This window comes from Podarcis tiliguerta (assembly GCF_965153285.1).
Source record: "Podarcis tiliguerta genome assembly, chromosome: 1".
NCBI classification, from domain to species: Eukaryota; Metazoa; Chordata; class Lepidosauria; order Squamata; family Lacertidae; genus Podarcis; species Podarcis tiliguerta.
In genome coordinates, this window is record NC_139534.1 from 110,000,877 (window position 1) to 110,021,871 (window position 20,995).

At 42.1% G+C, this 20,995-nt stretch overlaps 1 protein-coding gene across 6 annotated transcripts in view; it reads left to right on the forward strand.

Moving 5' to 3' along the window:
• The window catches only part of FLRT2 (fibronectin leucine rich transmembrane protein 2), an 88,784-nt gene extending 68,018 nt beyond the window's left edge, over positions 1-20,766 (forward strand). For all 6 annotated transcript variants that reach the window (XM_083448132.1, XM_083448129.1, XM_083448130.1 and 3 more), the window contains one exon: positions 16,196-20,766. In XM_083448132.1, the coding sequence (XP_083304258.1) occupies positions 16,589-18,574 (1,986 nt within the window). In that variant the 5' untranslated portion in view covers positions 16,196-16,588 and the 3' untranslated portion in view covers positions 18,575-20,766. The remainder of the gene's footprint in view (positions 1-16,195) is intronic.
• Positions 20,767-20,995: the final 229 nt, after the last annotated feature.

Below are 20,995 nucleotides of genomic sequence, written 5' to 3' on the forward strand. Positions count from 1 at the left end.
ACCTCCTTCCCAGTTTGTGTGAAGACTGACAGATGAGACCTCTTGGGAGTTTTGCCACCCTCAGAAGTGTGGGTAATGATGGCTTGGGAGAGGGCTGTCTCTGTTGCAGCCCCTAAATTGTGAAAATCCCACCCCACAGATGTATGTCTATCTTCCACATGTGCAGAAGACATACCATATATATTAGAACACAGCCTGTTCTTCTGATTGTAAAATGTTTTAACTGATTTCAATATTGTATTTTTAGATCTTTGCAACCCAACCCATCCCATGAGCTTATTTTGAAGGGTGACTAAGAAATCCAATAAAATAATTCTAAAAGATGTTTCTAATAATAATCATAAAGGGGCAAATACCATACTGATTTTATCCCTTCCCAAATTTTCACCAGTATTTTACCTGTGTTCAGGTTGGATAGAGAGTGTGACTGTTTCAAAGCATGCTTTTCTTGTGTGCTCTGGATTCCATCACGGTGTTCCGTTGCGCCAGAAGTGGTTTAGTCATGCTGGCCACATGACCCGGAAAGCTGCCTCTGGACAAATGCCAGCTCCCTCAGCCTGAAGTGAGATGAGGACTGAACCCCATAGTCACCTTTGACTGGACTTAACCGTCCAAGGGCCTTTTACCTTTTTTACCTTACTCCCAGGCCCAAAGTCTTGTCCAGGGGTCCTTGACTCCTTTTTGTGTGTGTGTGAAGTGGGCATTTAACTGATCTCTATATAGAGCTACAGCTGATGCTTCTGCAAAAATATGCTCTTGTATGTTTATTTCCTATGAATTTATTTTACATAAATACATACTGGTACATATTTTTCACCCCAGAGCAGCTTGCACAGATCATTGCAAACAAGATAGCTCCTGGCTCAGACATACAGTCTAAAAGACATGGCACAAAAGAAAAAGGGGTTGGGGAGGGAGAAGGGGAAAACAAAAGCAAACTCAGGTACTAGTTCCAAATGTTTATTATTTATTTGTTTATTTAGTTCTATGCCTCCCCATTTTACCCTGGGAGAGAAACCATTTAGGTAGCTACTGCTAGGTGACGGTTGAGGAAGATGCACAGTCAGTAGTTCTCTCAGCAGAGACAATGGAGTCACTTGGCTTCCTTTCTCTTCTTCTGTTCTGTAACCTGATTTCTGAGCTCCTCGTAAATAGAAAATCTCCATGTATTCCTTTTTGCCTATTAGTTGGTGACAAGGCACACCTGACGGACCCGTATCTCTTGAGCTGGGAAATAATACCAGCTCTGTGTGTAACAGGTACGTGCAGCGCACTTTCTTGAGAAATGAGTTGTCACGCTTGTCTCCTTAGCCCACACCATTAAAAAAAAAAGAAGTTTCAATTTTACAAGGTTTAAACTGAAACCACCTTGAGAAATGTGGCCTTGAGGGAAGGTGAATCAAGACACCAACTGCTCTGTTCCGTAGCAGTCTCCTCTTTGAGAGGGAACACAGTTTAATATCAGTCCTGGAGCTGATCATCTGTTCCTTTCAGCCCAGTGGAGTGAAAATGGCATAGTGGTGGCCATCTGGAGGGAGATTATCTGGAATAGCAGCGCTCACAGTTTTCTATATTAGAGGAAGCCGAGATCCACTCATTCACAGGTGAACACTTCATCATTACGGACTCAGGGTTGACACCAGAGAACTCTCTAAAGCGTCAAGCTCAAGCAGGACACTGGAACACATTTGCTTAGCGGCACTGAGCAAATTACACCTGTGTTTCGCATGCTGCCCTGCTCTGCCATCTGCTTCTGAATGTAGTCAAAAGTATTTGCTTTATTTTGAAAAGGAGGAGCCCTTTGCAGTCTGTGCTCGATGCCATATCACTTGCAGTTTTGAAAATGAGATTGCGTGAGCTAATTCAGTCCACAGACATTTACATTCAAGGTCACTGCACAGGCCAAGTTGAGAAGTGGCCTGAGCCTTAACAGCTTGTTGGTTTCCATGGTTTGGTATGTGCAAGTGTTGTGAAATAAGGTGACCCAGTGGCAAAAATGACTATACCTTTAGGAACATCTTGTTTGACCCAGTCTTGAAGCTTGACTTCTTTAGTCTGCATATTACAAGTTTATGACACAATGTGTTGAGTTAGGTGTCATTTGCGATGAAGGATGGGATATCAGTTTAATAAAAGAAATAAATTTGCTTGTGTGGGGGGGGAATAGTGAAATACCAAATAAAGGTGATAGAGGTGTATAAAATTATTCATGGTGTGGAGAAATTAGATAGAGAAAACTTTTTATCTCTCTCTCTCATAAAGCTAGAGCCTAGGGCTATCCACTGAAGATGAATGCTGGAAGATTCATGTCAAAAGAACATAAAGGTAAAGGTAAAGGTACCTCTGCCCGTACGGGCCAGTCGTGGCCGACTCTAGGGTTGTGCGCCCATCTCACTTAAGAGGCCGGGGGCCAGCACTGTCCGCAGACACTTCTGGGTCACGTGGCCAGCGTGACAAGCTGCATCTGGAGAGCCAGCGCAGCACACGGAACGCCGTTTACCTTCCCGCTGGTAAGCGGTCCCTATTTATCTACTTGCACCCGGGGGTGCTTTCGAACTGCTAGGTTGGCAGGCGCTGGGACCGAGCAACGGGAGCGCACCCCACTGCGGGGATTCGAACCACCGAACTGACAATCGGCAAGCCCTAGGCACTGAGACTTTAACCCACAGCGCCACCCGCGTCCCTCCATAAGAACATACTTCTTAGTTAAACTATGGAATTGGTCTCACAAGAGGCACCGATGGCCACCAAGCTGGGTGGCTTTAATGGAGTATTAGCTTTATCCCCCATGAATTTTGTCTGTCACTGGCTTTTAGCCATGAGGAGTATATTCTAACTCCTCTGTGGGAGATAGAAACACAAGTGGGGAGAGTGTTGTACTTGGGATCTGCTTGTGGGCTTCTATAAAAATAGAATGTATCACTAGATGGGCCACTGGCCCAATTCAGCGGACTATTCATATGTTCTTATGGAACATCTATCAGTACTGTACTTTTTTCTTTGGTCTTTCTATTTATAAAAGGAGCTGTACTTATTAGCAATGTGCAATATTTTTCACTGGCTTTGTACCATATTAAATGGTACAAAGAAATGCAGTAAAAAGAAAAGGCAGAGCCTGAAGTGGACTCTGGTCCACAAAAAACTAAATAGATTTTTTTTAGCCTTTAAGGGGGGAGGCATTGTTAGGAGGTGGAGCCCAGGAACATGTCCCAGCTCTGTGCTCCTATGTCTTTTGGGCTAAGCTATATCTTGCCCCCTATTGCCCTCTTTTATTTTATTTTTTAGATTGCTTACAGTGCAGCTGGGTCCACTGCAAAGTGAACCCAATGTCTTAATCTGCCAGAGGCACTCTGTACATTTCTGTGAATTGGTGTTGAGGGCCTATACTTTGAATCCTTTACATGGTAGAAGTGTGCCCTTAGCAACCAGTCAAAATAGTATGAGGAATTACTCGCTGAGGTAATTTGTGCCCTGATTTGCTGTTCTGTTCTGAAGGAGTTTCCCCCTATATGTTTAGCGGTTAACGATTTCTGCTATAGATGAAGCCTAAGCTAAGAAAGGCAAAAGCTCTCTGTTTATTTCTCTTCATATTATATTATGTTTTTGTAGAGATTATCCTGCAAAATATTATCCACTCCTTTTCTCCCTGGACTCCATCCATGATATTCAAATGACTCAGCTGACAATTGTCACTTATTCAATGGCATTTGATAAATAGCAGAGGCAAACATTTTGTTTTTGTTTTTTATAATATTTTATTGGTTTTCATTATAACAGACATCTTATAACATTAAAAAATAAAAAATTGAATAACTGTATCATTTTGCATAATGTTTGTACATTCAATACAGTACCGAAATATGGAATTTCTCCAATCCCCCGACTTCCCCCTACCCCCTCCATGGTTCAATTAATTCATTGTTAAATCGTTCAAGTCCAAATCATATTTCCATCCATTCATATCTATTTTTATCTATTAAGATAGTATTGCAAGTGTTTTTTAGAACCCTGCTGATGTATTTACTTGTATACAATGCTTTGTCATATATGCAATAAAAGTTTCCCATTCATTTTTAAATTTGTTATCATCCTGATTTCTAAGTCTACCAGTTACTTTGGCCATCTCTGCATATTCCATTAACTTAATTTGCTGATCTTTTTTGAGGGCATTTTTCCTCTTTGCAGCATTGGGCTATTAATATTTGTGCAGCTGGTCTGATGGTCTCCCTCACTACCTCCAGAAGCAAACATTTTGGAGGCAGCATTGGTGAGGGAGACCATCAGTCATGATGTAACTAAGGTGCACATCAGAGTTTCATTGTTGTTTTAAACATGTTCCTTCTCTGATCCCAACACCACCACTTAAAGAGAGCCCATCTTGCAGACCTGGGGAAATGGTAGGAATAGATGACTTTGTTGTTTATCTCATCAAATACTGTAGCAATGCTGGAAACATGTTTGGGTTTTGAAGAAGTAACAAAGGGGGGGGTGGATGAGACATTTGCAGCTGAATGAGAGCTCCCCCTACTGCTGGTCAGAAATAAACTCTTGTGGGCTCCTCCTGGATGGTGAATTCAAGGCATCAAGGTGGCTCTTGTTTCAAAATGTGAAGGTGCTGTAAATAGGTTTTAGTTAGCGGGTGTTGTGTTATGCACAAGTTTTCGGTAGTTTGCATCATTCCAGCAAATGTTTCTCAGTTTGGAATGGTTGAAGCGGAACTAAAAATGAGAAGAGCAAAGGAATGCCGAGCAAGCAAAGGGACAGTATCTGTGCTTTGTGCTCTAACAGAAGAAATAATGGTTGACTTCAATGCTTTTCTGGCAATGCTGCTTTCTAGCATGTCTCAGACAGCATACTACAATTCCCAGAATTCCCTGGAAAGAGTGGTCAGTGGTTAAACCACTCTGGGAACAGATGCTGCTTCAAATGTATAGTGTAGATGGAGCCCATGACTAACTCAGACCCATTTGTTTCAGTGTGCCTTCTCCAAGTAAAAGTTAGTTGAATACAACTCACTGTGGTTGAGAAACCAATGTGAGTATAATGAATGAATAATAAGTCTAATATGATTTTAATGAATGATTTGATTAACAATGCATCTGAGATCTTTAATAATGGAAACGCATGGGATTGAGAATGGGAAAAAAAACACACCACCAGATTTATGCACTGCTATCAAATATGATGTACGGGATAGGCATATTAAATCTAGATGCTCCTTACTACAATGGTGGCTTGTGAAAAGACATTTGGATGTCATGGCTGACCAGGATTTGAATCTTGGTTTCCCAATAATCTATTCACTCTGGTACTTGAGAACTGAATTCAGGGTCCCTGAGCTAGTCAGGTTTGAGACAAATAAGCTATGCCAGCAATGTAGTGTAATGCTCTAAAGCAGATACTCAAATATGCCATATTTTGTTCCAGAATTATTACTCATTATCGGACAGACAGACAGCTGAGCTTGGGAGGATACTGGGGCCCTTGTGTGCAAGTGGTTGTCATGATTAAGATGGAAGAATTCAAGTGAAATTAATTATAGGAACCTTTCTTTTTTTTTTGTCCTTTTGTTATGCAGTTCCGTGCATAGTTTTCTCATGCAGCATGTGGCCTATTTTCACTCTCCAAAGCTTTAATTAGAAAGCCTGGTTAAAAGCAAATTAATCTTACTGTGATGTCATACTCTCCTACATCTTCACATGCAGGATACAGAATATAAGGAGAGATCTCATGTGCACTCAAGCATCCAGCACACGTAGATCATCTCTGGAAAATCAGATAAACATGTAATGAGTTTTAAGTGGGGTTAAGCAGATGTGATCCCCACATATTTACGGAAGATCTGAAAAGTGATATGAAAAATGCTTGCTTTAAAATTACCTCCATCTACTTCCCCGTCCACCAAATAAGAGGTAGAAATGTGCAAAAAGAGTGAGATTGTTTTAAGCTTTAAAGTTTTCGTGTTGGTTCTTAAGTTTGTTCCAATTGTATGATCCCATGGCTACCATACGGGGAAAATACAATTAAAAAGTTTCTCAGTTACCAACAGGAGATAATATTAAAGGAAGCTTATGAAAGTGAAAGTTCCCCTCCCTTAACATTTTTTTTTAATTACTTCCGTTTTTTTAACCACTTCCCATAAAATATCTTCATATCAACAATAAAAACAATGCATAAGAATTCCATATTAAAATGTCCATATTTGCAAACAATTAAAACATCTCTCTGTGTGTAAATAACTCCACTTTAAAGGATTATTGAAAAAGGAAATTCTTCAGTAGGTGCCAAAAAGACAACAGAGGACCAGTCTGATATGTAATAAGGAACTCCAAAGGGGAGATCCATCCATGCTAAAGGCCCGATTCACATTTTACTTTATCTGCAGGAGATCCTGTCCTGCAAAGTACAGTGATCTGTTAGCTAGCTATATATGGCATGAAACAAACCTTTTAAATACGTTTTAAAAGGAATAAGAAAGGAAAGTTTGTTCATTCTTGCAGCTTACTTTTAGCAAAATAAGATTATATGATAGCAAAACAGTTTGAAATTGTGCAATAAAAGGAGCAGGAGTAGATTTAACTCTGACTCAAAGAATCTGACACAATAACAACTGTCTTTAGAAAAGGAACCCCAGTGCAGGGGAAACAGCTTTTGACCGCTAAAGGAAGAGAATATAATGGTACCTTTTCATGACTATAATTACCTAGCTCTAAACTTCTGTGTATGAGAGATTTAAGCAATTTGCAGCAAAAGAGCAGCATGGCAAAAACATTGTTGCCACAGTGGGCAGAAAAGTAAGCAAAGATACGGTATAATTCCTCTCTGTTTGCTCACAGGCACCCTGGATATTTATTATTAAACTTAATGATGGGAGGGAGAGACTTCTCAGCCTTATTAATGTAATTACCGTAATCTATTATCAGCTTGTGAGAATAAGGAGGTATTTAGTCTGAAATCTGAGGTTGCTTCCAGATGACCTGTTTATTGAGCATTCATCCATTTGTTGGGGATGCTGTACCAGCCACATTCGCAGCATATATTTAGAGCACTGTGATGCCACTACAAATGGTCATAGCTTCCCACAAAGAATTATGGAAATGGTAGTTTATTGTGGATGTTTAGAGTTATCAGGAGGCCACTACCCCCACTCTCAAAGCTACAGTTCCCGAGTGGTTTAATAATCAGGCTCTCTTCACAGGGAACACTAGAAATGGCAATTCTGGGAGGGAACAGGCAGCTCCTAAACAACTCTCAGCACATTTAGCAAACCACAGCTCCCAGAATTCATTGGGGGGTGGGAACTCTTATTCTCAAGGGCTTTCATAGTGTTTTCATTGTGTGCTGTGAATGCACATACAGTACCAGCTATTTATTGAAGATTCATCTGACTTGTTTGTGGGGAGGTTCTATGACATTATGTCATGCAATTGTTATCCCACAATTTCCTGTGCACTTTATTGTCACTTTTCTTGCCAGAAAGTCTGATTTCTTTTGGGGGGTGGGGGGTGGGGGAGGGCAGATTTGTTCCACAAGAGCACCAAATCCATTTTAATACTGAAACCTGAATTTGCCAATATGAGAGTGAGGCTGTGGGCATGTATGTGTATATTCAAAGCACATTTTCCACCCAAAGATTCCTGGAACAATAGTTTACTCCCGTCCCACCAAGCAACAGTTCCTGGGACCCTTCACAGAATTCACAGAATTCTCTTGGTGGGGGGGTTGCTTTAAATGTATGCTGTGTATGCAGCCTGAATCCCACCTGAAAAAGGGAAGTTCCCAGAGAAAATATTATCCAAACCAAATTTTGGCATGCAAAGCCCGCGAGAGTAAAAGCAACAGTGCACAATTCCTCATTTCCCCAGCCCTACTCCTTTTACTTTTAAATGTGTTTGCATTGCATTCTGTACCTTGAAAGCCCAGGTTGGTTCTTTCTTCTAACGCATAACGAGACATCCCCTTGTATGTATTTACTGTCTGTCATTAAAAATGGAGCTAAGCAGTTTGCGGCTCATTTTTACAGGGTAGATCTAACTTTCTTCTCACATCTGCGAAGACGTGGTAGCAGCCAATAACACTTTTATACAATACTCTCCCCCCCCCCACCTCCCTGCTCTTGATTACATAAAGATTGTGTTAATCACTTCGAAAAGCCAAAACACATTTTAAACAGTCTCAGGGGGATGACTATTTTCAAAGCTAATCCTTCTCTACAATTAAACAGTTATATGCTAAGCCTGTGAGAAATTAAAGGAAGCCTCGTTTTCCTTCCATCTTCTGCACCTTGAGTCAATAGGAGAGTGGTAGGTCAGTAGATAGGGAATCTGTGGCGATCTGGATGTTGCTCAACTCCAATTCTCATTGGCTGCACCCAGGGCAGTGGGATTCACAGTCCAACTGAATGGCCCCTGGAGCCCCAGCCCTGTTATAAGACACCAGGACAGCACTGAATGAATCAAAGCAATGCAAACAGAGCTTAGTTCCTAGGCATCAGGCAAGGCATATTTCAACATAAAAACTCTTGCTGCTCTGCAGCCAGAGCCCTCATGCTGATGCTTCAGTATGAAGAAGGGAAAGGATTCATCAGAGCACATGGTTTGCATGCAAAAGGTCCCAGGTTCTCTCCCCAACATCTCCAGGTAAGGCTAGGAGGGAAACTCTGAAGACCTACAGCCTGTCAATGTAGACAGTACTGAATTAGAAGGACCGGTGGTCTGACTTTGTATACAGCACCTTTTATGTTTCTACCACTATGCTGGTTACGGCATCAGGGGTTTTACACCACCAGGGCTCCCAGAAGAAGTGTTCTAAGTGCATTCAGTAAATGTGCTCAGAATCCCCCTTGAAGATCAGAAGTGCTCCCTCTAACATGCCAGACCCTGAAGATCAGAAATGAAGCCGGCAGGGTCTGGCATGTTAGGGGGAGCACTTTGCTCCCCCTTGGCATGTTCTTTAAACATCTAAATACTGGCTCCAGCCTTTTGGCCCTTCAGCTTTTCTGCAAAACCATTACTCACACATATCGGGGAAGCTACCCCCTCCCCCTAGATTTTTGATTAATGGTTTTAATGTAAACTTCAAGAAGAGAACCCTGGTGAAGATTATGTGTGATGTAAATAAGTCAGTTTTAAGTTTTGATTCGAATGACTGAATGGATCAATTAAATCAGTACATGGAAGCAGCTTCCTTAAGCAGTGCCTTGTACATAGTTTACAATACATTGCGACACAGAAAAGCAATCAAAGCTTTGAAAGGCTGGAAAAAGGATACAGTTGAATGATGATCCTGTCTCCACTATTAAATGGAACAAATTTATTTAAAATATACATTTGTACAAGAGTATTGGCACACTGGAATAGATTTGCGTCTTAAGGTTTCACACAATCGTGTTTTCGAGTCAGAAGTACAGATCTTTCAGGATTTGATTGATCCTGTGGGATTTGATTGGTTGTTTTGCTACATCACTTGAGCCACAGTCCTAAACAAGAAGGCATACTTTGCTGCCTCCATTGCATCCTCATTATACCATTTGGCAGAGCTTTTCCTGGTAGTATGAGGCCTTTTACAGCCTGGAGATAGCAGAAACAATAGCTCACTGTGACTTGTTTGCAAAGCATTTTGAGGATAACATTGCTTGCATCCACTACAACCTTTATTCTTCTGTTACAGCATATGAATCTCAAGGGGTGTCCAGAACACTATCCTGTTGTGTTGGTTGAGTTTCAATTAGTAAGGCTGGGGTAAAAGGACCCCTGGATGGTTAAGTCCAGTCAAAGGTGACTATGGGGTTGTGGCGTTCATCTCGCTTTCAGGCCAAGGGAGCCGGCGTTTGTCCATAGGCAGCTTCCCAAGTCATGTGGCTAGCATGACTAAACTGCTTCTGGTGCAATGGAACACCATGACGGAAACCAGAGCGCACGGAAACACCGTTTACCTTCCCGCCGTAGCAGTGTCTATTTATCTACTTGCACTGGCATGCTTTCGAACTGCTATGGGAGCAATGGGAGCTCACCCCGTCACAGGGATTCAAGCCGCCGACCTTCTGTTCAGCAAGCCCAAGATACTCAACGGTTTAGACCACAGCACCACCCATGTGGTCAAGGTGTTTGGATCAGTCAGGGTGACTGCTTACCCTCTGGATCCTTGCCCCTCTTGGTTGATAAAAACTAGCAGGCAGGGGACAGCTGGCTGGGCCAGGGAGGTGATTAATGACTCCTCGTGAAAGGGGGTTGTCCCTGCCCGCTTGAAGGAGGAAGTGGTAAGACCACTGCTTAATAAACCCTGCTTGGATTGTACAGCTTCCAATTGTCCCTTCTTGGGCAAGGTGGTTGTGGCAATGGGTGGTTGGGCAATGGGTAGTTGCGGACCAGATCCAGGTGCTCTTGGAGGAAACAGATGTTCTAGATCCATTTCAATTGAGATTTGGGCACAGAAACTGCTCTAGTCACCTGTAGGATGACCTCTGTCTGGAGAGAGGCAAGGAAATGTGGCTCTGTTATCTCTACTTGACCTTTCAGTGGCTTTTGACCATGGTATAATTCTGGAGCAGCTGTCCAAGTTGGCGGTGGGTGGCATGGCTTCCAGTCCTACTTGGATGGTCTTTTCCAGAGTGAGATGTTTGGGAAGTGCTAGTCAGCTTTGTGAAGCCTTCATTGAGGGATTCCTCAGGGTTCGTCTTTATCTCCCATGCTGTTCAACATCTACATGAAACCACTGAGTGGGGTCATCCAGAGTTTTGGAGTACGCTGTCAGCAATAAGCTGATGACACGCATCTCCTTTACATCTGCGGGTGTAGCAGTGGATGTGTTGGACTGCTGCATAGACTGGATTAGAGCCAATTAACTGAAGCTCAATCCAGATAAGTTTGACACACTGTTAGTGTTAGACCAGATGGATGGGAGGTAGCTGAAGAAGAAGAAGAGTTTGGATTTGATATCCTGCTTTACCACTACCCTAAGGAGTCTCAAAACGGCTAACATTCTCCTTTCCCTTCCTCCCCCACAACAAACACTCTGTGAGGTGAGTGGGGCTGAGAGAATTCAAAGAAGTGTGACTAGCCCAAGGTCACCCAGCAGCTGCATGTGGAGGAGCGGAGACGCGAACCCGGTTCACCAGATTACGAGTCTACCACTCTTAACCACTACACCGCAGCTGACCCTACACTTCCTCGGAACGTAGCTTGGGGATACACCTTTTGTCTATGCTCTAGGGTAGATTACTGCAATGTGTTATACGTGGGGCCACCTCTGATGACGGTTCAGAAACTTCGGCGGATGCAGAATTCAGCAGTCAGGTTGCTCACTGGGGCAAGACGATTTGAGCATATAACACCCATCCTGTCCTGACTTTACTGCCATTTATTTTCCTGGCTTGTAGCACTGGGAGTAAACCCCTTTGGATCCAGCTTAGCTTATTTCTGAGCTGATTTGCATAGGATTGCTACTGCGGGTTAAGTCCTGGTGAAAAAAGCCCCCGGCTATCATTAGTTTCAAGCTCCTTTTCTCCCAACACTTTCTCCCCGGCATCGAATCACTGCATCTCTCTGCTGCTAGCGGCTTGCTTTATAAACATAGTGGGTGATACAGCTTCTGCCCTGAGGAATGTACAGTTGACAAAGGTAATTGCAGAGGGAAACAAAGCTGCATCGATCAGGCTGACAGTGGACACATGCACATTGAAGCCATATGCGCTAGTTATTGGTTGCATTTCCACTCCACACACTTCGTCCTGCATTCACCCCTCCTCTTCCCTTCCTCATTCATCACGTTTGTCTTCTCTGCCTCATGCCTGTGGCTTTGGCCTGTTCCCTTTCTAATTCTAAATTCCATTAGTAATGAGGCAGAAAGGCAGGTGTAATTAAACTTGTGTCAAGAGGGATATGAACAAGGAGAATGCAATATTCTGGCGAACAGGCTTTATAGGGTAGTTTCCTATTAATGTACCAAAATGTGGGTGAAGCTAACCCAGACTTTAGCTAGAGACATAATATTTCTTGAAAAGCTTTGTTGTTGGGGAGAGACATTTAGGGGGGGAATGAAATATATCAAATACTGGATTGCTAATCAGACTTACTTTACTACTTTAAGAATATGGAATGTACTGTGTATGACATAGCACATAAAACTGCATTTTTGGAGGGGTATATTTGGATCCATTTAAATGTATAAATGCCTTTGAACCATAGAGATCCAAAATAGATATATCTTAGTCTCTGCCTATTAGGAAAAATAGAAGTGTCAAATTTGTGAGAGAAAGGATAGCCATAGAATGAAGCAAAGACAAATATCAGAGGCTGAAAGGAGAAAACTGACATTCATAGGACAGGCCACACACCACAAGGAAGAATGGGGAAGGGGAATCATGTCATCGGAAAAGAAAGATATAATGCACAATTGTTAAAAACGAGGAAGTTGGAGCATTTTTCCAACTTTAAAAAAAGGAAAATAAAGAGAAATAAAGTCCTGATAGACAGAAAAACTTGGATAAGGTGTGTATGTTAGAAGAGCAGCAAACAATAAGTGCTTCAAAGTACATTGTATGAGCTTCAGTAACAATAAATTAATTATTGTTATGATATATACATAAAAGTATAGAAACCCTGTGATGGGGTGGGATAGGAGTACACAGGAGAAACAATAAATTAGAAAGTAAATAGAAAATGCTAAAAGAAAGAATAGAATAGGTATAGAAAATGGGAGAAATGGAGGCATTATTACAGTTTGAAAAGGGGAATATATGAAAATGAATGACAGCCATCCATATGTTCCATGAAATGAGCACCAAGCAAAGTTACAAAGTTAATAGAATGAACTCAGTGAGCGGAAGAATTGTATAAGTAACTGAAAGAAAACCAGAGGCATTTAAAAAGCATTAAAGCGTTTTGACATTTCACCCTGAAAAAGCAGTAACAATAGAGGAAAGACATCAAGAAGAAAAAGAACAGTATTCGTTTCAAGCTAGGTCACCAAGTATTTGAAAACAGTTCAGAGCAGAGTAGCATATATAGTGTAGAAAAGAAAAGAAATGAAGGGGGAGGAATCACAAGCGTTGAAAAATACGCTGAAAAATATTATAAAATATTTAAAACACTAGGGATGGTGGAAGCATTTCAAGTGAGAGGGTCAAAGTTGTGCAAGAGAAACTAGTTGAATGGGGTGGGGGATTTTAAATGGGACCCAGTCCACCTTCAAGCTGGGCTAAATTCATAATAGAGCTTTCCTCGTATTTCATCTGCTCCTTTTCCCCTCCCTCTTAGTTACTTTTCATGCCCATTCCTTAACAGACTACAAGGACAAAAATAAAAATAAAAATAGCAAAATATATCCCCTTGTTTTTAATAATTATTTAATGTAATTATTTAATGTGATTTGATTTTTATCTCACTACATCTGAGTAAAGGGCAAATCCTTACAAATAGTACTGATATTGCATAGAGAACATAATATCAGAAAGATCCATAACTTCTTATTCTTTGACCACGAAGTCCATGGGCTTCAGAAAACAGATTTGCATGAATTGAAAGGGTAATAATAATAATAATAATTTATTTATACTCCGCCCATCTGGGTGGCTCCCAATAGAATATTAAAAACACGATAAAACATGTTTAGACAGCCAGGTTTTATCCTAATTTACTCGGTGGCTGTTTGTATCATAGCTGGACTTAACTCCTACCTTTCTTAAAGTAGCATGTGCCTCTCTGAGGGGATTCTCATTTTATTTGGAATGATTGAACGGAAGGCAAATGGATAGACCAGTGTGATGTGAGTAGATTATCAGTCTGGGAAACCTGAGCTCACGGCCCCATTCTTGTGCCCATCGCTATCTCTTAACATAACCAACCTCACTTGGCTTTTGAGGGAGTAAAATGAGGCGGTGAGGTAATTATGTATGCCACTCTGTGATCCTTGGAGGGAGGGTGGGGTGAAAATGAACATAGTTTAATTGGGTTTGCTTTTTTGAGGGAGAAGGCAATTGGGAGACGTGTTGTTGCACACACAAATGTAAGGTTGTGGTCATCCAGCAGGAGCATTGTTGCAAAAGTGGGTTTACGTGGCTGTAACCTGAAGACTGAAAACCTTCCTTTAGTTTATTTGTGTGTGTTTTTAAAGGGGGGGGGGTCATGATGGCCAATCTGGTTGGTATGATTTAGAAGGGAGGCCAGGCACGTTAAAGAATGATAAACTGTCACAGAAGATGTGTGTTAGAATGTAATCCTGTTAAAAATGTCTCTGCAGTATCACAGCATCTTACATAATTGAAAAGGAACTGGTCCTCTATGACAGAGGCGGCTTGTAAGAGATCAAAGCCTCAAAAAGTGCATTAGGTAATCTGTCCATTTCCACAGGAGCACAGGGCACACCAGTGAGGCAAAAATTGAATGTTCTGCCTTAACCAGGTGTGAGGCTATGATTTGGATTGTGCTGTGAAAAACAAAATAGATCAGTTTATTTAGCTAGCTAATGCCGGCATCTCCCCCCTCCATGTGCACACGAACACACACACACACACACACACACACACACACACATTTGATACAGTTTGGGTAAAATCCTGGCAGCTGTTAATTACCTACAATTCAATTAACAGTGGGAGCTTAATGTGTGCCATACTCCTCTCTGTACTTTACTCTATTATATAAGTTACTGTAAGATCAACTAATGCCATCAGTTCAAACAAATGTATTGAAATGTAAGTAATGGAAGCATTGCCCCCTTATTAGAAAATACAAATTAATCATCAAGCGTGAGATCTTTCATAACCAGCATTATCCCAGCATGCTTTAAGGAACTAAATATTTCAGCTTTAAATTTAAATAATGAATAATGCCAGAGGGAGAAAGCAAAATTAGGACTGCTTTGAACATTACTGGCTGAACTGCATGGTAAAACCTTTCCAAATGGAACAGAACACTCTCTCATTTATCATCCCCAGCATCAGGTCATCAAAGATACTAGAGGTAGTATTGTCAGTGTAACTACTAGCCGTTGATAGCTTTGTCCTCCATGAATCGGTCTGAGCCACTTGTAAAGCCAGTCAAGTTGGCGGCCATCCCTACATAATGTGGGACGAAGTTCCACAGTTACATTGTACTACGAGAACAATATTCTCAGGGCTGGTGCTACCATTAGGCAGAGTAAGGAAGCTGCCTCAGGTAGCAGTCTCTGGGGGACAGTAGGGGCAGCCCCAGCCATTTCTCTTTGCATGATATCAGAGCTGTGTGCCTGTCACTGTAGGTAGGTAGGTAGGTGTACGTATTGCATAACATTTATACACAGCTTGGTTGTACAAAACTTCAAAGCGGTTTACATTAAAATAAAGAAAAATTCACAACCATACTTTAAAACATGCGTGGACCCTCTAAACTAGCCTGCTGCTCTCAAGGTCAGTGGAGGATGCTATCCTATTGCCAGTATTAAAGTAAGATCCAATCAGCTTCTTGTGTGCAAAATGGGGAGGTGCCATCTTGTCCTCTGCTTCAGGTGGCAAATAGGCTTGGGCCAACCTTGCATGTGCGGTGTGAAGAATTACTTAGCTCACTGGAAAAGCTTTGTATGCAGAAGGTCCCAGATTCCATCCTCAGCATTTTCAGGCAAGGCTGAGAGAAGACTCTTAGTCAGAAATCCTGTCAGAAACCCTGGAGAGCCAGTGCCAGTCAATGTTACCAATACTGAGCTAGATGGACCACTGGCCTGACTCGCTATAGAACTGTTTGCTATGTATTGGATGGGGCGGTTGGGGGATGTTTGTCCTGAATCTCCCAAACACCCAACCTCATTAGATGACTCCACTTTCTGGCGTTTTGAGAGGAGAAGAAAAACACCACTCCCATTCTCTCCACACAATGCATGGCTTTATTATGCACCTTGGTTGTATAGGGGTAGCAAGCGGTACCTAACTTTGAGGTGCACCACAGTCACTGCTGCCCCCAAAATCCTACCAGGAACTCTGTGCAGCCTAAAACTCTAACCTGAGCTTGCTGCCCACTGCTATGTCTGGGAACCAATTATCCTTCTTGCTTCCCCAGCTGATTTTTCCACTTGGCTTTAGAAGCCGGGGGAGAGGGAGAGGGAGAGAAGCCGCCTAGATTATTTATGTTACCATTTCACAAAGTTAATGAATTTCTGTGCACAGGGTGTTTGTCAGTTAACAATGCCACATTATTTATTTTCCCTTCTCTCCCTTTCTTAACAGATTTCTCAAATCCAGCCTCAAGCTAAAATGAATGCCTTGCCGACTGAAGGAAGCTGAGGACCCTGTCAGCGCAGTGAACAGAAGTACTAATCCAGCCGTCCTGTCCGTCTCTGGTTGACGTTTGGCACCTTGCTCTAGGTTACCTGTACGGGACACAGTTACCTTAGCATTCAGCATACATGGCGAGAGGCAACAACACGTGTAAGCCTGGCTAGCAGGACAGCGACTTTCCAAGTGAAAGGCCATCCAATTATAAACGGATTATTTTGCATTTCGCCTCTGGGACGTTACCTCTTACCTGCATAGAAACACAGCATCTCTTTCCATTATTTTTTTACTTCTTTTTGCTAGCATTTCCCCCCTTTTTTCAGTATTTTGTTTCTTCATTTAGAAATGGGCCCGTGGACTAGAATGTGGCCCGTGGACAGGGTTGTTTTCTTTAAATCATGGCTTGTCTTTTCTCTGGGCCTCTCCATGCAGTTCTCCAAAGCTCTGGCCTGTCCAAGTGTGTGCCGCTGTGACCGGAACTTTGTCTATTGTAACGAGCGAAGTTTGACCTCAGTGCCTCTTGGGATACCGGAGGGTGTAACTGTACTCTACCTCCACAATAACCAAATTAATAATGCTGGATTTCCTGCAGAGTTGCACAATGTCCAGTCTGTGCACACAGTCTACCTGTATGGCAACCAGCTGGATGAATTCCCCATGAATTTGCCCAAGAATGTCAGGGTTCTCCACCTGCAGGAAAACAACATCCAGACCATTTCTCGGGCTGCTCTAGCACAGCTCTTGAAACTGGAAGAGCTGCACCTGGATGACAATTCCATCTCTACCGTGGGGGTTGAGGATGGGGCATTCCGGGAAGCTGTTAGCCTCAAGCTTCTATTCTTGTCCAAGAACCACTTAAGCAGTGTGCCTGTTGGCCTTCCAGTGGACTTACAAGAACTACGAGTCGACGAAAACCGCATTGCCATCATATCAGACATGGCCTTCCAGAATCTCACAAGCTTGGAACGTCTCATAGTAGATGGCAACCTCCTTAACAATAAAGGCATTGCAGATGGCACCTTCAGCCACCTATCCAAACTCAAGGAATTCTCTATAGTACGGAATTCACTAACATACCCTCCCCCTGAACTCCCAGGTACAAACCTGCTTAGGCTTTCTCTACAGGATAACCAGATTTCACACATACCACTTTCAGCCTTTTCAAACCTCCACCAGCTGGAGAGACTCGATATTTCCAACAATCAGCTCCGGATGCTGTCCAGAGGTGTCTTTGACAACCTTCGCAACTTGAAACAACTCACAGCAAGGAATAATCCCTGGCTATGTGATTGTAGTATTAAGTGGGTCACCGAATGGCTCAAGTTAATCCCTTCCTCTATCAATGTGCGAGGGTTCATGTGTCAGGGACCAGAGCACGTCCGAGGCATGGCTGTCAGGGAACTCAACATGAATATGCTGTCATGCCCCACAACCACCCCTGATCTGACACTGGTTACCCAAGCTCCCTCTACATCCCTGCCAACCACAGTAACCCCTACGTCACCAGTCTTTACACCAAGTAACAAACACACTCCTCTTCCCCACACTGTAGCCACACTCCCCACTGTGCCTGAGAGGGACGACGAAGAAAAAGTGACCCCTCCCATTACTGAACAGTTCCAACTCTTCATCCACATTGTGAATGACACTTGCATCCAAGTCAGTTGGCATTCCCTTTTCAACGTGATGGCCTACAAACTGACCTGGGTTAAAATGGGCCACAGTCTGGAAGGCGGCATCATTCAGGAACGGATAGTTAGTGACAAGAGGCAGAACATTAGCTTGGCGAGCCTAGAGCCCAAATCCACGTATCGGATTTGCTTGGTCCCCTTGGATGATTTTAATAATTACCGAGTTGGCGAGGACACCGTCTGCTCTGAAGGCACCACCAAGGCTTCCCTGCTGAGCAATGGAAGCAACACGGCTTCCAGCCATGAACAGACCACTTCTCATAACATTGGGTCCCCGTTTCTCTTGGCAGGCTTGATCGGGGGTGCCGTGGTGTTTGTACTGGTGGTCCTGCTCAGCATTTTCTGCTGGCACATGCACAAAAAGGGACGCTACACCTCTCAGAAATGGAAATACAACCGGGGCCGGCGGAAAGATGACTACTGTGAAGCAGGGACCAAGAAGGACAACTCCATCCTGGAGATGACGGAAACCAGCTTTCAGATTGTCTCCTTAAATAATGATCAGCTCCTTAAAGGAGATTTCAGACTGCAGCCCATTTATACCCCAAATGGGGGCATTAACTACACAGACTGCCACATCCCCAACAACATGCGCTATTGCAACAGCAGTGTCTCAGACCTGGAGCACTGCCACACGTGATAGTTGAGGGGGTTGTGTGGCGAGACACCTGACGCTGAGAGCAAAAACTCAGAGGGAGGAAAACAAAACAAACCTACTCACACAAAACAAACAAAACAAAACAAAAATTACATTTGATAAATGTTACACAGATGCGTTTGTGCATTTGAATAATCTGTAATTTATATGGTGTACTATATAATGGGATTTAAAAAAAAGTGCTATCTTTTCTATTTCAAGTTAATTGCAAACAGTTTTGTAACTCTTTGCTTTTTAAATCTTAAAAGAAAAATATATTGCTGAAGTACTGTACAGGGTTGTACAATAAGAACCCAATGCCATGGCAAAGGAAAGAACACCTCATTCTTCAAACATTAACCACTTTGCTTTCTTGGAGCTGTTTGGGGGATAGCAGCTCGTACATTTTCCAGTAGTTTTAGGAGATAAGTTTGTATTAAATGAGGACTCATGTGGAATGTCTAAGGTAGAGCAAATGACAGGAGAAATACAAATTAACCACCTCTTTTGGTTCATAAAATTGGAGTAATTCATGTTAAACTTAGTTCATCACTTCTACCTGCCTCTGTACCTTTTAATTCCCCCCCTCCCAGCCAGAGAAGAAATTAGGGCCTTTTTGGTATCAAACGCTATGAATCTCCACCATTGTTTATGTTGATAGCTTTTCTTCCCCCCACAGGATGCTCATAATGCATCTGTCCCTGATGTGAAAATATTCAAGGCAAAATCTTAGTTTGTTTTTAAGTTCTCATAAAAATCAGGACATTATTTTTTTTAAAAAAATCCTGACCAATCTTGTCAGAACTTTTAGTCTACATTCAGATTTTTATATTCTGAATATAAAAATCCCACCCCAAAAGCACATTTCTTTAGTTCTGGCCAAGACCAGAACTAAAGTTGGCCTTGAACTTATTGAAGAGTATTCATTCCAGCAATCCAAACAAATGTGGTTAATTGGCCAGGGCAGCAAGCAATACCGATTCTTATCACTAGAAGTATAATCCAAAACGCTCTTAACTCAACAGAGGAATTCATGTTGCTATTTCTTAGCTTCACATCTATCCCTGGCTAACTCAGACTGAAATCTGATATGCATGTACCTGAGAGTAAGGCCCATTGACCTCAATGGGGCTTAATTCTGGGCAGACATGGTTTGGATTGTGCTCTAAAAAAAAAAGAAAGAATTTATTTTTTACTTCACTCACTGAAGTTCGCCTGCTCCATGAGGAGGAAAGTGAATATTGCAAGGCATTTAAAGCATATAAACAATTCAGTGAGGAGTGTTCCACAGTTCTCCAGAGAGATAAAATCATCAGCCCTAAGTTCAGTTTTAGCCGGGCAGAAGATAATGTGTCAAGAAAAAGATCCAGTTAAATATGTTTTAAAGGATTTGTGAGGCGCATGTCACCTTAAACGCATTCCACATCCTTTGACAATCCCACTTTGGTAGAACGTGTTTTGTCCTTGAGGCTACAGTAGTGCTCCCAATTTTGTCTGATTTCCACCAATATTATTTTGAGAATGTTGTACCTCTGCAAATGACACCCTGGGAATGTATGCTATACAGTCCCTATTAAAATGAAACAGAAATTGACTCAACCGCTCCTCCCTTTAAACCTTGAACACACCCACATAATCCCAAATATGTGATCTCAGAGCACAAAAAAAAATTCATAAAAACAAATTCTATTATTTGCTTTCCTTGACTTACATTGATTGGGGAGGTAGAGCTTTTATCAAAACCCTTTCCTAACATCAGAAAGACCAGACACAAGTTGTCATCTCAATAAAATACGTTTTAATTGAAAAGTTAACCACAATTACTTTTGAGAAACTGGAATTACTTAAGGGGTTGAGCTGAGGGGGCAGTTAGTACTTGCTCTACTCGGTCTCTTGTTCATCACAAAACTGAATTCTGCACACAGCTTCTTCAGTTCCTTGACAATCTTCACCCACCACTCCAAGGAGATTGATCAGCACTTTGGCGTACAAAGGCAGAGTACAATCACTTCCCGAGGAATTTTGTCCTTTCCCACCCAACACCTTTTATAACCACATTTTGGATTTCCATTCTATATTCTGTATATTTGCTATTTTCTCCAGCTATAACAGGTATTTTAGGCAACCTGTGTGGCTACTGTAATAGTGAAGTCACTGAACCTTTGCTAAATAAAAGGCTGCCGTATGGTTTGAAATGGTGTAATTTTAGCTAGAAACCTTTATGCAAAGCGTTTTCTTTCTCTTCCGGCTATATAAGCTGTTTGGCTATTGACAAAAGGAAATTCTTTTTAAACATAAATAGTGGTATGACTCTCCACAGTGAAAAAGTACTTGTGTGTGTGTGCATAAGGAATCAGAGAACTGTAGAGTTGGAAGGGATCCCGAGGGTCATCTAGTCTAACCCCCTGCAATTCAGGAATCTCA